Genomic DNA, 14,265 nt, shown 5'->3' on the forward strand with positions numbered 1-14,265 from the left:
TATCACAAGTTGCAAAATATTACATAAATCTTATGACATATTTAAACTCCGCAATGAGACGAAGTACATAAAGTTTTTTTTTCTTCTTTTATAAAGTACAATGTTTTTTTTTTTTTTGTCAAAAACAATTTCTTTTCTCCCAAAAAAACATACTCCCTTTGTCCTAATTTATGTGTTATTTTTCACTTCTCAAAATTTAAACGGTATGAATTTTGACTAAATTAATGACCCTCAAGGGGCAATCTAAATTCACTTTTGAGCTAGACTATCAAAGCAAACTCTGGCAATCCTTATTCAAAGTCAAAGAAATAAGGCTTCGGAGAGTGAGTGTACATGACGTGGTGGCTTAGAAAAATTAGTAATATTATGTAATTTTTAAATATGTAAATTTAAATTTTAAAATATTAAATTATTCTAATTTAATTTAATTTTAAAATTTAATTAAATTGACTCGTGAAAAACAAAGGTAAATTGAAACGGAGGTACTCAATTATCAATCTACAAAGGAGGAAGAAAGTAGGAAAAAACATCTAACGAGGTTCTTTCCCCCAAAATATTTATCATCTGTTTGCTGCCGTATTATAGAAAGAGAGGTAAAATTTTCAGCAGTTTTTACCATGACAACGACGGCGCCGCAGATTCCAGAAAACCCTATCAAAACCCTAGTTCAATCGCCCGATCCAACTCCCACACCTGTTTCCGAACCTCCGCTTAATGACTCACCACCGTCTGATGGTGCCAAGGACCAACCGGAGAAAGCGGCGGCGGATGGCGGTGGCGGTAAGGACAGTGATATACAGAAGAAGATGAAGAGAGCTGAGCGGTTTGGAATGACTGTTCAGCTTTCTGAACAAGAGAAACGAAACACTCGCGCTGAGAGGTAGCTTTAAAGTCTTGTTGCATGTTTTAGGAGAGCCTAGCCCGGTGCGACGCTCGACCCTGTAGTAGGCAGGAGGTTTCGAACCTGAGACCTCTATTAGGAAAGCCCTATGCTCAACCAAGTGAGCCACCGTTGCGGGTCCGTTAGCTTTAGTATTTACTAGTAGTATTAATTGAGATGGGCTCGAAAAGAGGGAGGATATATTGACGATTCATGCTAGTTTGGGATTGATGTTTAGTTGTTTGGTTGTTAAAGTTTTTACTGTTTTGTGTTTAAAAATTTTGTTGCATGTTTTAGGGTTTGGTATTTCGCTTTAAAACGAATTTAAATAAAGTTAAAAAAAGAAGAAGATTGTTTACCTTTTGTTTGGAGTGAGATGTTATGGAGTCGATATAGATGATTCGTTCTAGTTTGAGATTGGTTAGCTTTAGACTTTATGTTTTTTTTTTAAAATGCTGAAATGTCTACTAGTATTTGATGAGATGCGTACGAGAACGAGGCGGGGGGGGGGGGGGTAATGGATTAGTAGATAGACGATTTGGAACGAAGTTTCAGCTTTCTGAAGAGGAGAAGCGAAACACTCGAGATGAGAGGTAGTTTTATGTCCTTAAGTTTTGTTGCATGTTTTTAGGGTTTGAGAATTTGGCTTAAAACGAATATAAATAAATATAAAAAAAGATAAATAGGAGTTAGCTGATTTCTTCTAGTTTTAGATTGGTCTGTCTGTTAGTTGGAATGATGTTTCAGCTTTCCGAAGAGGAGAAGCGAAACACTCGAGCTGAGAGGTAATTTTTGTGTTTAAATTTTGTTGCATGTTTTAGGGTTTGGTATTTGGCTTTAAATTAATATAAATAAACCTAAAAAAGATAAATTGGAGTTGATGTAGATGGTTTGTTCTAGTTTTGGATCGGTCTGTCTGTTGGTTGGTTTAATGACCCGTTTGGTCGTTTTGGGCTTTTTACTCATGTTTTGCCCAAAATACCCATCCTGTAGTCCTTTTTGGTATTTATGACTCGCGGGTATGGGTGGTGTGGTTCCCGAGGCAATCGGGCGGGTTTTGGTTGGTTTTGAGGAATTTAGAACTTCTCTGTTGAATAAGTGAAAAAGAATTGACCAATGGTTTGCTTTTGGGTAATTACGTCCGGAATCGATTTCTGATAGTGCCGTTTGGTCCGGAAGGTGATTTATTTAGACTTTGTATTTGTAATAAATGCTAAACTATATACTAGTATTGGATGAGATGTGCACCCACAGTGAGTGTGTATATATATAAATGGATATATAGTTAGATGAAGAGAGCTGAGCAGTTTGGAACGATGTTTCAGCTTTCTGAAGAGGAGAAGAGAAATACTTGAGCCAAGAGGTAGTTTTATGTTTAGATTGTGTTGTATGTTTTAGGGTTTTGTATTTGGCTTAAAACGAATCTAAATAAACTTAAAAAGGATGAATTTATTTACCTTTGTTGGAATGAGATATTCCGGAATAGATATAGATGATTTGTTCTCAGGGGCGGATGTACCGCTATCGGTATGGATTCAATTGAACTCATAACTTGCGGAGCATAAATTTATGTGTAAAAGTTCATTAAAATTGCAATAAATAGTAGACATGAACCCATATCTTTAAAATATATTGGGTTCAATGTTAAGAATTTTAAAAGGTTGAACCCATAAGGTTTAAATCCCAGATCTGCCTTTGTTTGTTCTAGTTTTAGATTGGTCAGTCCGTTGTTTGGTTAGCTTTAGACTTTGTATTTGTCTTAAATGCTGAAATATCTACTAGTTTTGGATGAGATGGGTGCGAGCAGAGGGTGTGTATGTGTATAATGGATATATAGATTAGATGATTCGTTTAGCTGATTCATGCTAGTTTGTGATTGAAGGGGAGCCTTGGAGCAACGTTAAAGTTGCCTGAGTGTGAGCTATAGCTCATGGGTTCGAGCCATGGAATTGGCCACTATTGCTTGCGTCAGGGTAGATTGCCTTACACCCCCTTTGGGTGCGGACCTTGCGTGAACACGGGATGCTTTGTGCACTAGACTTCCCTTTTTAATGCTAGTTCAGGTCTTTGGGTTTGAGGTCAGGTTGATTGGTTGGTAAGCTTTAGGGTGTTTAAACTTCACAATCTGCGAGGGCATAGTAGTTGAACTCCTTGTTTAGGTTCTTAGACATTGAGGTGTGGTTGACTCGTGACTAGTCGGTAAGCTTTAGGGTTTTGTTCTTCTTGTAGTTTCCACAATTTCCGAGGGTATAGTAGCTGAATTCCTTGTTTAGGTTGCTAGATGACGCAGTTGGTAGTATCATTTGCTTTCCATTTGCAATCATAGAAACAAGCATTTATATCTTTCTTGTCAACTGTTGGTTGGCTGAATTGGTTTCGCTGGGTCATAATGGAGAATTAGTGGTCCCTATCTTATCTGAACTATGAGAATAACTATTTAACTGCGCCATAAGGGTTCATTCTCCAAACAGCACGGGACTCATGCTGGGAAGGGGGTTGAAATTGCCCTTTGTTTTCTTTTCTAGTGAGCTAGTTATTTCTTATAAGCTTAATCTTGTGTAACCTGAAATGGGTGTGTGAAACCCGAGCAGAATGGGTTAAAGCAGCCAATAATGCACCCCTCCTTTGTTAGTAGGGCGTGAAAGTTGAAAGGCTAAATAGTATCTTTTGGATTTATGGATATATTGTTGGAATTTAAAAAGTTTCCATCATGGGGATCCTCAAATTTTTCATCTTTCTTTCCAGCTGCCATACAGTTTGTCTTCAAGCCTTACATAGTCCAACAAGCATATCTTGCATCTGTAGGAAAATGGGACTCCCAATAGCTGCAGACATATAACTCATGAGGAAATATCTTTAAGTTGTTCTTACCTCTTTTTTTTTGGACTGTTGTATTAGGTTTGGCACTGCATCTGCAGCTCAGGGATCAGAAGCTTTAAAGAAAGCTGAGGAGCAGAAGAGGAAAGCTAGGGCTGAGAGGTATGTGTACTATCTATTTGGGCTTCTGCCAGCTGGGGTAGTTTACTTGTATATGGGTTTGTTGAGATATTTTGGCTCTGTCAGGTTTGGGCTTAAGCAATCTGATAGTGGTGATGAGGAAGCGAAGAAGAAGGCTAGGCTGGCAAGGTTTGCACCTCCGGCGAAGGCTGATCCTGTGGAGGAAGATAAAAGGAAAGCTAGGGCCCTCAGGTTACAATGAAACCTTTTCACCTTTCTTTATGTCAGCTGAGGGTCTAAACTATTTCAGCGTCACATTGGTTTATGACTTTAGCTAATACTTGATGTTATTCAACAGGTTTTCAGAGTCCCAATCTGGTTCCCAATCACACCAGAATGGAAAAGGAAAAACTGAGCAGGTTTCATTTTCTATACACTATAAGTCAAGTTTGTCATTTGAAATGAATTGGAAAAAAGAAGTAATCAGTATGTGTTTTCTTGAAATTGTAGGTGATCAAATGTGCACTATCCTTGTGCTGCTTACTTTTAGTTTAGTAGTACAACTTTCTATTAATGATTGTCTTTATTTTTAACTCAGGAGACTGTTGTGGTGGAGAAGGCTGTCGGAGGAACATGAACCGCTCTCAAACTTCATTCAACAGCGAGACTTGCTTATGATGTATAGCTTATTGTTGCTGCGCAGTGGTTAGGAGTTTTGTTAAGGGCGACTTTAAATTCCCCAAGGTTTTGTTTCACCCGTTTTTGGAGATTTTTTGCTTTCCCTTTTCAGTTTGGTAGGTTAGAATTCTTACATTTTGCAAGTTCCCCATTAGCAGGACTGTCCTTCAAATTAGGGGAAAATGCTTTTGTTGTCTCTTAGGTTAGCCAGTAGTGCTAGGATACATGGACCACAACCTCCTTGGTGTCAATCTGTCAGAAGTGACCCATAAATAACATTTAAAATCAACTTTTCAAAAAAAAAAAAAAAAAAAAAAGGAAAATGAAAAAACGCAATATTAGAAATGATGAAGCTATAACCTAAATATTTCCTACTTGAAACCTATGATTTGACGACTTTATCATCGGGTTTTCCTTTATCAATCTGCAATTGTTCTTAAACATTCTTGTGGTTTTACTTTTCTCCAAAAAGAAAAAAGGAGAAAACATGTCGCATATTTAGGATCAAGAATCAACTGGGAATATACTTGATCTTAGATGTCCACTCTTGTTGGGGTAGGTGTTGTGCTGCACAATTTGTTTTAGATCCAGATGGTCCTTCATGACTTGTCAGTAGGAAGTATAGCAGATTTTGAAATTTGAGAAGATAAGCTTTCATCCTTCATGATGTACTGTCGGCATCATATGTTATTTCTAGTTTGGCCATATTGTTAGTTTGCTTGGCTGTAAGGAAGGTAAGACTAGTGTTTATGCATAATGTGGTTGGTAGTGCATCTTAGTTTACATTTCATGGATCTCCTGAATGATATTTAGGGTCTTAGATTTTGTTTAAGAAAAAGAACCACTCGATTGTTCTACATCTTTGGAGAGTTTTTGCTTTGAGTGAAATTGGTATTACTGTCACATTACTGCCCCTATGGTGATGAAGTCATCAAATCCATATTTTCTATAATATTTAAGCTAGTGCGCTTGGGTTTCTTTTATGAAACTTTTTAACAGGTTGAGTAGTGAGAGAACTATTTTCAAATTTTCAATTTCAGATTTTGATGTTGTGGGTCATATGCAACAGTTTAACACTAAGGAGGTGTGTTCAAATACCTAGTATCACTGGGGTGAATCCCGTAGGCTGTAGTCAATAGAAGATGTCCAAGTTAGTATAGAATGACCTTTGAAGGTAACTGCTTGCGTTTTTATGCTTGGTTATTGATGTTCAGTGGCAAGTGGTAGTACTTTGGTTACTTGAATTGTAAAGACAGTAAGTTTGTTGGTAACATTCTGATTCTGCACTTACTAACTTTCAAATTTGCTTGTGATGACTTCTTTTACATACTTGCAGTTGAATGCTCCGGCCCAAATTACTTACAGAAAAATTTGAACGTTCAGCCCAAATTTTGAGGCTTGTCAAACGTGTCAAATTGTTATGAAAAATTGCCTACAGGGAATTTTGTGATGTAAATTCTGGGGGACTTACTGGATAAGACTCAATTGATCTCTATGACTCGTGCTGCATTTCAGTTTTAGTGACTGAGCACTTGGCAGTTTCTGTTAGTAGGGGATGGTTTGCTTTTAGCAGTTTGAAACAGAATGTTGAGGCGCGAAGGGTTAACTTTGGCACATTGGTTATCCTATCTCTTGTTTTGTTTGCTGGACTATAACACATTGGCGTTCGTTATAATTAAAAAGATTCGTGGCCTATATCTTAGCTGAGATTAAAGATTCGTTGTATTGTTATCCCTTGCAAGTGAAATCTACCTTTTTTATGTACCATCCCTTTAGTAGTACTAAATTTTCTGATACAACCTCAACTAAATTAATTTACGAAGGTTGAAGTTTTGTTTTTAGGGAGGAGCATAGCTTTGATGCTAAAAGTTTGTTGGTTTTGCATTAGTTGTTGGGGTAATGCATGCTGAGTGTGCAAGTAGAGGACATATAAACTGGGATAAAGTTGAACCAAAAGATTTCCAGTTCAAGATAAACTAACGAGGAAGTGGTAGCTTTTAGGATATACTCTAGCGTTTAAAAATTGATTAATCGGTAAAAATAGATGTACGGTCCAAGAGAGAGACACAAGTCTTAAATATGAGTTAAACCAATAGAATAGATGACTTTTTTTCACTCAAAAAGTAGTGACAGGAAAGGAAGCAGCACGCCAGTACAATTAAATTGGCTTAGAGGTTACAACTGTTGGAACATATGGATTGTTTGACATGCGTGAAAAACTTATTACATTGTAATAAGGGTCAACCAAAAACAGATTCCAGATGCATGGTATCTAATACTCCCTCCGTCTCATAATATTTGTCGTCCTTATTAAAATTACTTGTCTCAAAATATTTATCATTTTATTTAATCAAGAAAAATTAAGTAACCTTTTCCCATTTTACCCTTGTGTTAATTACATTTAAGAGGTTCTCACCATTAATGGAGTAGATATTTATTGAGGAGATATTACATGAAATATGTTAAGAGGGTAAAATAGTTAAAATGCTCTCCTTATAAATGCTTCTTAAAGGGCATGCAAATGAAAAATGTGATAAAATATTTTGAGACGGAGGGAGTAACTCATCTGTATAAATGTTGGTCATATTTGTCCTACGTTTCTCTGCTTTGTAAATTCGAGGCCTTTGTATGTTTTTCTGTAAATGTTTCTCAAGTATGGGGACGTGTCGACTTGTTTTGACCGAGTTCGAAGCTCATCAAAGCTTGATAAGTGGGAAGAGTATGAATTTTTTTTGTCATTTTTTGAAAAAAATATGCTTGATATTGTCAACAATCTTGATATTGACAAATTGTTGCTTGGAAAGATATATTTGGTCGCAAAGCAATTCGTAGCAAAGAGATGAAACAACGAGCATCCATCAATTTAATGCAAGATTACTTTGGCAACACATGAAAAAGTCGACGAAAGAGCTGATAAGATAGTTCCTTCGGCATATAAATCATGTTTATTGCCTGGGAATCAATATGATCTCTCTATCGTCATACCTGTAAAATTTCTATCATAAATGTAAAATTTCTAACTTGCTATTACATTGATGGTGTATCTTTTTTTAGTAATATCAGTGTATAGGTTTCTCCGCAAGATTTAACCAAAAGAACCCCGTAAGTGTTGAACTAAGGCTATTCCTTCATTTTTTTGTGGTAAGTTTGAAATTAAGAAAATGATCTATGGACCAAGGAGGAAGATTATCAATAATTAGGTGATAGATCGAGAAGGAGGTTGAATTAGGTGATAATCGATCGAGGCGGAGGTTGAAAATGATCTCCATCAACCAAGGAGGAGGTTGATTAGCTACTACGATTGATTAACAACCAAAAAAATAAGAACAAAAATGCTTGGCAATTTTTACTTTTTTGTACTTTAGTCTAGTTAAAGGGTCATCCGTCCAATTAAAAATAACCTTAACGTCACTGTCAGACATAAACTTTAATTAGCAACGAATCTTCACAGATAGATGGACAATTAGTCAACCCACTGTCAAAATCAACAGACCTTTTAGGGTTTTACTAGCATATATTCAGAATTTAATTGAAGTAAAAAGTCAAGGATATGTCCAATTGTCTGTATTTATTCACTTTCCAGCTACATAAACTAACCTACCAAGTCCTTGTCAATCTACGTTTACTTCATGAATTCCTGTACAGAATTTGTCTGATCATTTTTTTCAAAAAGGCAATTGGCGCACACAAGGAATAATAGTGCTTAATTCCAATCGTTGAATTTAGAACCCTAAACAAAATATTCGTTATACGCCAGAGGAACAATTCAAGTCAAGTTAGTACTTCGCAAAACAACAAATTCATATTTACAAATGACGAAAACTGCAGAACATATATTTCTTGCTACTAACGATTGATCCACATCTTTTCGTGTCTATCGTTGTTCTCACAACATCTCATGTACTACTTTTTTACGTTGCCAGTAACACAAGATTGTTGTGCACATTACATTGCTCATAACGAAGAAAACAACACATAACAATTAAATTACAAGCCTAAAAAATCATAAAGAAACTGAAGGAGAAAAGATACAAGAAGTTCGAGGCCTCCAAAAGACGAGCTATTTTTTTTTTCTTTTTCTTTTTTGGATTGATTGGAGTGGAAATTCGGAAAGTCTTGGGAACTATTGTTTGGGAGAGGCGGGCATATTACCACCTCCTCTAATGGAAAGTAATGGACTGTGAGACGAGCTTCTATTCATGGAATAAGGATCAAGAAACACAACCACAACCGAGATATCATCATGGAAATGCCTCCTTACACCTCGTTCAATCTTCTTCAGGTCTGAATATCTCATTTCTCTTTTCTTAGCTGCTACCCGAAGGGCAGCTTTGATTAGTTTCCTTGCGATCCCCTGGTCGAAGAGTAAGAAAAAGCACACCCCAAGTTAACAATCTCGTATAATATGGACGTGGAAGAACATACATTACTTAAGTCTGAGCAACAAACAGTTCATTTCCCTCTATACAGTAGTAGATTCCGCAAAGCACTTATTGTAGGTCATAACAGCGAAATTCCTATGCAAAAACACCACACTAGATGCTTTGATGACAAGCGGCACAGAACTACCCTTAAGTTTTCAGTAGGATTGTTTTGGTATGGAGGAAAATATTTACTAGAAAATGTTTTCCAATTTTCTATGTTTGATTGGCCATAATGTTTTGGAAAACATTTTCGGTAGGAAAACAAGTTCCACAAGTGACGTTCCAAGTTCATTGCCTCATCTCCACCCAGCCAACGCCCCCCCCCCCCCCCCCCCCCCCCCCCCCCCACACACACACACACACACAAAAAAAAAAACCCCAATAACGTTTTGCTAGATTATGTACAAATGCTCTTAGGATATTTTTGTTTCCATACTTACCAAACACTAGAAAATAAGTAAGAAACCCACATTTCCTAGAAAATTATGGAAAACATTTTCCTTCACAGCAAACACACCCTAAATGTTTTGTGCCAGGAAAGGCACTTTCAGTAAGTAAATTTGCTTCTGTATCATGGACTCTTTTTAGATTAAATTTAATAGATAAAATCCTAGCGAAGGAGAATATAAAGGTCGTTATCGGAATTCGAATGCTTACATTTCGGGGTTGACTGTGGACTATATCAACAGCTTCCTGGTTGCTAAGATGTTCCCAGAGACCATCTGAACCAAATATGAGGAACTGATCTTTGGAAGTCAATCTGTGTATGAAAATTGATGGCTCCGCACTGAGGATTGGCTTGGAGAAGGATTCAGGCAATCTAAACTTTGCCAACAGCGGCGCCTGATTGAACTCTGCCCTCTTAAGATAGGCATCACCAATAGACCTTGAAACCTGTAAAGAGGATAACAAAGGAACATCAACGCTTGTATCACACACGATTCCACGACGCCTCTCGGAGCGGAGCTTCCTTCCAAACCAAGATGCTTAATGCAACATTAGTCGAGTCTTTAAAACTCCAATGACAGTTGTCTCAAATCTCAAACTTTTTACAGGCATCCAAGATAAATAAGCAACTTACATTACATAAAGAATCGGTCTATGAGGACAACATAGCTACTTATGGATTGTTTGGTGTTTTTGGTATGGAGCTTGTTTTCCAAATATTTTGACCAACCAAACACGGGAAAATTAGACAATATTTTCTGGAAAACGTTTTCGTCCATACCAAACACACCCAAGTCTCTACTCATATCAATCACATAAGAACTCTAGCTAGTAATGACTGAAAAAAAATTCATTTCTATTCAAAAGGGTGCTTGGATAAAGCTCTAATATGCTAATCATTTGATCGCAGCAAATAATTTTCTTTTGGTTTTTGCTAGGTGTACAACTTCAGAGTAAATTATAACGCATATTTTGGAAAATCAACATGAAATGGCCTAAAAAATTGATTTTTAACAGATAATCACCTGTATGATACCCTTCACACGCCAAACTTTGTGTTTGAGAAGCACAATCTGTGGATCCTCGGGATGCAATGATCTAAGCTCATCTCTCACAGACTCGTTATTAGCATTGTGCTCCTTTGACAATTGAATAGCTGTCACGCCCCTTGCAGCCTTTTCTGCTCGACCTAATACCACACGTGAATCTCCAGCATTGGCAATATATAGTAGTCCATTGCATATTACACCCGCTAAACAGCAAGTTCCCACTGATGCAAGTTGTGGCTTCTCAAACCATTGTTGCTTCACAAGAGACAAAAACTCTTCTTCCGTTGTCAAGAAAGCTTTTTTTATGACATCTGCAGATATTTCTTGATGCTCCGTTGCAATTTCTGTTAATGAAGGGATATGAAGGTAAGTAGAGAGCTACTATTGTTTATTTTACTCAACACTTTATGACACAGATGAAAATAAGTTTTAGGGAATAATTGTAAATATTTTTGGAGGATAATTTGATTTGGGATAAAAGCTAAGTTACTCGGACTCTTCGAAAGTGTTGCCGCACCCGTGTCGGATCCTCCAAAAATACACTACTTTTGAAGGATCCGACACGCACAGGATGACTTTTTGGAGAGTCCGAGTAACTTAGGATAAAAACACTTTTGCTCCCTCAATTATCGATAAATTCTGATTTATGATTCGACACATTTAACCTTCAATTAATTAAAATTGGCCCCTTTACATAGGAAATATGTTATATTTAGACTGTCTTATAAGTACACTACCCTCAAATATGGAGTAACGGTAACACAATATATGGGTAATTAAATGGTAAATCGATTGACACTTGGGTGAATTTGTGATTAATCAAAAGCAAGGAGATCAAAAGTGCACATTTCAAGTAATTGAAGGTTAAATGTGCATAATCAGATATCGTAAGGCCTAGAATCTGAATTTACCAAGAACTAAGGGACCGAAAGTGATATTAACCCATGTGAGTTTTTCGACAAAGTTTCAGGGTGAATGAATACATGCTAAACATCGATCGATCGGTTCAGTGCTGCAGGACATCTATCACCTAAGACTGCTAATTTGACTAGCTTCAGTTGTGCGAGCGGATGATTGAGACTCTCATTTCAGTGGAAGATAAGGTTAACGTTTATTTAGTCAAGTCTCCACAAATTATGAGCATTTCATTACCGCCAACCTAATAGGCCAGTGATCCAAAGTCATACCACTAAAAGTGTTGAATGCACAGAAGTATTGAGAATTCAGATCATGATATTTCAAAACTATACGGTGTCTAGAGATGGCACCATGTATATATCTTCCTCGAGTCTGCCTCTACTGGAGTTTTATTGCATGTATCAAAAGCTTAGTCTTTCTAATAAATTTATTCAAAGACGAAAATAGCATGCTGAGACATTCAAATCGGATGACAGTTGCGTTGACATAACTAATGAAAATGGCCAACCAGATCTGATATTTCAAAATTTTATTTAACATGCCAAATAGACAACTAAATGCATTCAAAGCACCTCTTTGTTATAAACTATCCAATTAAATTGTAAGAGCTTTAGTGTATTCAAGGTGGTAGTAAAGCAATATCATGGTTAAATACTATAAATTTGACAAAATACCCTGAAAATTCTGTCTATCAAGTATGATCACTAGGCAAACTTTCAGCAAAATCTTACAATCACCACGTGTAAACACATCAAATATTGTAGAAGGCAGAATATCAGATAGCAGGACCATTGCAAGATTGAGATACTAAATTGTATAGAAAGTTGGCTCGATTTTTCCTGAGCTTAATGTACATGGATATCCAAACTTTTGTAAAGTTAAAACATTCTTGGTGCATTATCAATGAAACACTTGGCTTACTACAAAAATTGCAAATAGCACAATCTGTAAAGTCTAAAGATTAGATCTACCAACCTGAATCATTTTTAGGATTTCTGTCAAAGCTTAACCAACATCAGCATTCACAGTTTTGTACAAGTCAAATATTGTAAAAAAACATTGCATTTATTCAATTAGATCAATTTAACAGATACCACAACATAAAAGACACCGAAACATTCTTGAACTACGACATTAACACAATATCAAGAATCAATTTGATACTAAACATTTAAGCAATCAAAAAACCATTGCACATGTTCAATTAGATCAATCAATTCCACATAACAGATATACCACAGCATGACAAAGACACTGAGACATTTTTGAGCTACGACATTAACTCAATATCAAGAACCAAAATTTATGAACATTTATGCAATCAAAAAATAACATGAATTACTCTTAAGATTGGAGAACAAAGTGTTGTTTTAAAAAAACTTAAACAGCAATGCATTCACAGCCTTGTAGAAGTCAAACTGCATTCGTTCAATTAGATCAATCTAACAGATACCACAGCATACAAAAGAAACCAATACACTTTGGAGCTACAACATAACCAATACACTTTTGAGCTACAACATTAGCATAGTATCAAGAATCAAAATGATAATATTACGCGATCGGAAAAATAACATGACTTACTCTTAAGATTGGAGAACAAAGTGTCGTTCACGAAACGGGACGTCTCTGGTCCTCCATGTCCATCATAGACACCAACAAATGTTCCATAAGGACCTGATTCAAGACAACTTAATGGCCCTGATTCAAGCTGGCTCTGATCCTCCATCAAATTATTAGCTTGTATTGTTCCCATAGAAAATTCTCCATTTGCATGAACCCCCAAATTCTTATACCACATTAAACCATCAACCCTACCCCAAGGGTCTCCACCCCCTTTCCCTACAACACCATCCCCCTCAACAGAAGGTTTCCAACAAGCTTTAACCATTTTTTTTTCTTTTTGCTTACAAATTTCAATAAAATTACATGTATAGAAAAAATTCTAATCTTGATGATAAAGTTTGAGTCTTTTTCTTATTTCCCTTTTTGGGTGTTTACATATTTAACCAAAACAACCAGCAAACAATATATTCATCAAAAATCCTAACCTCAGCTGCAATTTTTGGTTATATTCAAAACCCACAACCTCAATTCTTGATATTATAATAACCCCACAAGTACAACAAGAGCAAGACACCATTAATATGTAACAAACCTGCAAAGGGTATGGGCTAAAATTCAAGCACAATTTTTTTTTTGTCCCACAAAGACAAGAAAACAATAGTTTTTATGTGAGTTAAGAGAATATGGTGCAGTATGTGTTCTTTAACATACCTTGAACCTGGTTTCTTGAAATTTTTGTGTGGACCTTAAATATAAATATATTGTGTCAATTTTCAACAACAAGCTTAGCTGTTAAAACACATAAAAGATTGATGTGACAGAGTTTGTTCCTAGATCAAAGGGATCAAACAGGGAATGGATAACAAAAAATAAAAATTGTTTTTTTTTTTTTTTTTTTGGATGTTGTTGATTGGAGGATCTTTTTGGATGGGTGTCAGAAGAGATCACAGATTATGATGTGCAGAGAGACAAGAAAATTTAGGGTAAGAAAAATCTTATTTTTGATGCTGCTATATAGGGTATGTTTACTGTCATTTTCTTTTTCTTTTGCTATTTTTATTTATAGCAGAAAACCCCTCCTATTTTCTCTCTTTTATTGTCTTTCAAGTAATTGTGATCATGTTGCTTTCTAGGCCTCATTTGTTACTCCTCCGTCCCAAAAAAATTATCTTATTTTCTTTATTAACTTATCTCAAAAAAAATTAACACATTTTCACATTTGGAAACAATTTAATTTTATGTGATAATTTACCGTCATATATCCATTTAAGATTTGTTTTGGACCACATCTTTCAAAAATCTTCCTTTATTTTTAAATTCCGTGTCTAATCAAAGTAAGACAATTTTTTGGGACGGAGGGAGTAAA

General features: G+C 36.1%; 2 protein-coding genes across 4 annotated transcripts; one reads left to right on the forward strand and one right to left on the reverse strand.

Annotated features, from left to right (window-relative positions):
* The first annotated feature begins 477 nt into the window (after positions 1 to 477).
* Positions 478 to 6,226, forward strand: LOC132630130 (protein MODIFIER OF SNC1 11-like). 2 transcript variants are annotated; one of them, XR_009578484.1, is made up of 6 exons: positions 478 to 880; positions 3,779 to 3,859; positions 3,944 to 4,069; positions 4,176 to 4,236; positions 4,416 to 4,561; positions 5,832 to 6,226. XR_009578484.1 is itself a non-coding variant. In XM_060345683.1 (5 exons), the coding sequence occupies exons 1-5, from the start codon at positions 618 to 620 to the stop codon at positions 4,452 to 4,454; spliced, it is 570 nt and encodes a 189-aa protein (XP_060201666.1). In that variant the 5' UTR covers positions 478 to 617; the 3' UTR covers positions 4,455 to 5,797. The 2 variants fall into 2 exon arrangements, 1 of the variants encoding a protein (XP_060201666.1); XM_060345683.1 differs by lacking the exon at positions 5,832 to 6,226 and having other exon boundaries at positions 4,416 to 5,797.
* A 2,074-nt stretch (positions 6,227 to 8,300) lies between these two features.
* LOC132630129 (probable protein phosphatase 2C 38) lies at positions 8,301 to 13,907 on the reverse strand. 2 transcript variants are annotated; one of them, XM_060345682.1, is made up of 5 exons: positions 13,611 to 13,907; positions 12,918 to 13,491; positions 10,392 to 10,759; positions 9,577 to 9,813; positions 8,301 to 8,849 (listed from the first exon to the last, which is right to left on the reverse strand). In XM_060345682.1, exons 2-5 carry the CDS (start codon positions 13,222 to 13,224, stop codon positions 8,619 to 8,621), a joined length of 1,143 nt encoding a protein of 380 aa, XP_060201665.1. In that variant the 5' UTR covers positions 13,225 to 13,491; positions 13,611 to 13,907; the 3' UTR covers positions 8,301 to 8,618. The 2 variants fall into 2 exon arrangements, with proteins under 2 accessions (XP_060201665.1, XP_060201664.1); XM_060345681.1 differs by having other exon boundaries at positions 12,918 to 13,907.
* Positions 13,908 to 14,265: the final 358 nt, after the last annotated feature.

Source organism: Lycium barbarum, chromosome 3, assembly GCF_019175385.1.
Source record: "Lycium barbarum isolate Lr01 chromosome 3, ASM1917538v2, whole genome shotgun sequence".
NCBI classification, from domain to species: domain Eukaryota; kingdom Viridiplantae; phylum Streptophyta; class Magnoliopsida; order Solanales; family Solanaceae; genus Lycium; species Lycium barbarum.

What these genes read in the sequence shown, in the direction of transcription:
- LOC132630130 (XM_060345683.1), top strand. Translation starts at nt 618, where the DNA reads ATGACAACGACGGCGCCGCAGATTCCAGAAAACCCTATCAAAACCCTA. An exon ending in AGGAAAGCTAGGGCCCTCAG is followed by an intron (nt 4,070 to 4,175) that starts GTTACAATGAAA and finishes GTTATTCAACAG; the next exon opens with GTTTTCAGAGTCCCAATCTG. An exon ending in GAAAAGGAAAAACTGAGCAG is followed by an intron (nt 4,237 to 4,415) that starts GTTTCATTTTCT and finishes TTTTTAACTCAG; the next exon opens with GAGACTGTTGTGGTGGAGAA.
- LOC132630129 (XM_060345682.1), bottom strand. Translation starts at nt 13,224, where the DNA reads ATGGTTAAAGCTTGTTGGAAACCTTCTGTTGAGGGGGATGGTGTTGTA. An exon ending in TTTGTTCTCCAATCTTAAGA is followed by an intron (nt 10,760 to 12,917) that starts GTAAGTCATGTT and finishes CTTCATTAACAG; the next exon opens with AAATTGCAACGGAGCATCAA. An exon ending in TCCACAGTCAACCCCGAAAT is followed by an intron (nt 8,850 to 9,576) that starts GTAAGCATTCGA and finishes CTCTTCGACCAG; the next exon opens with GGGATCGCAAGGAAACTAAT.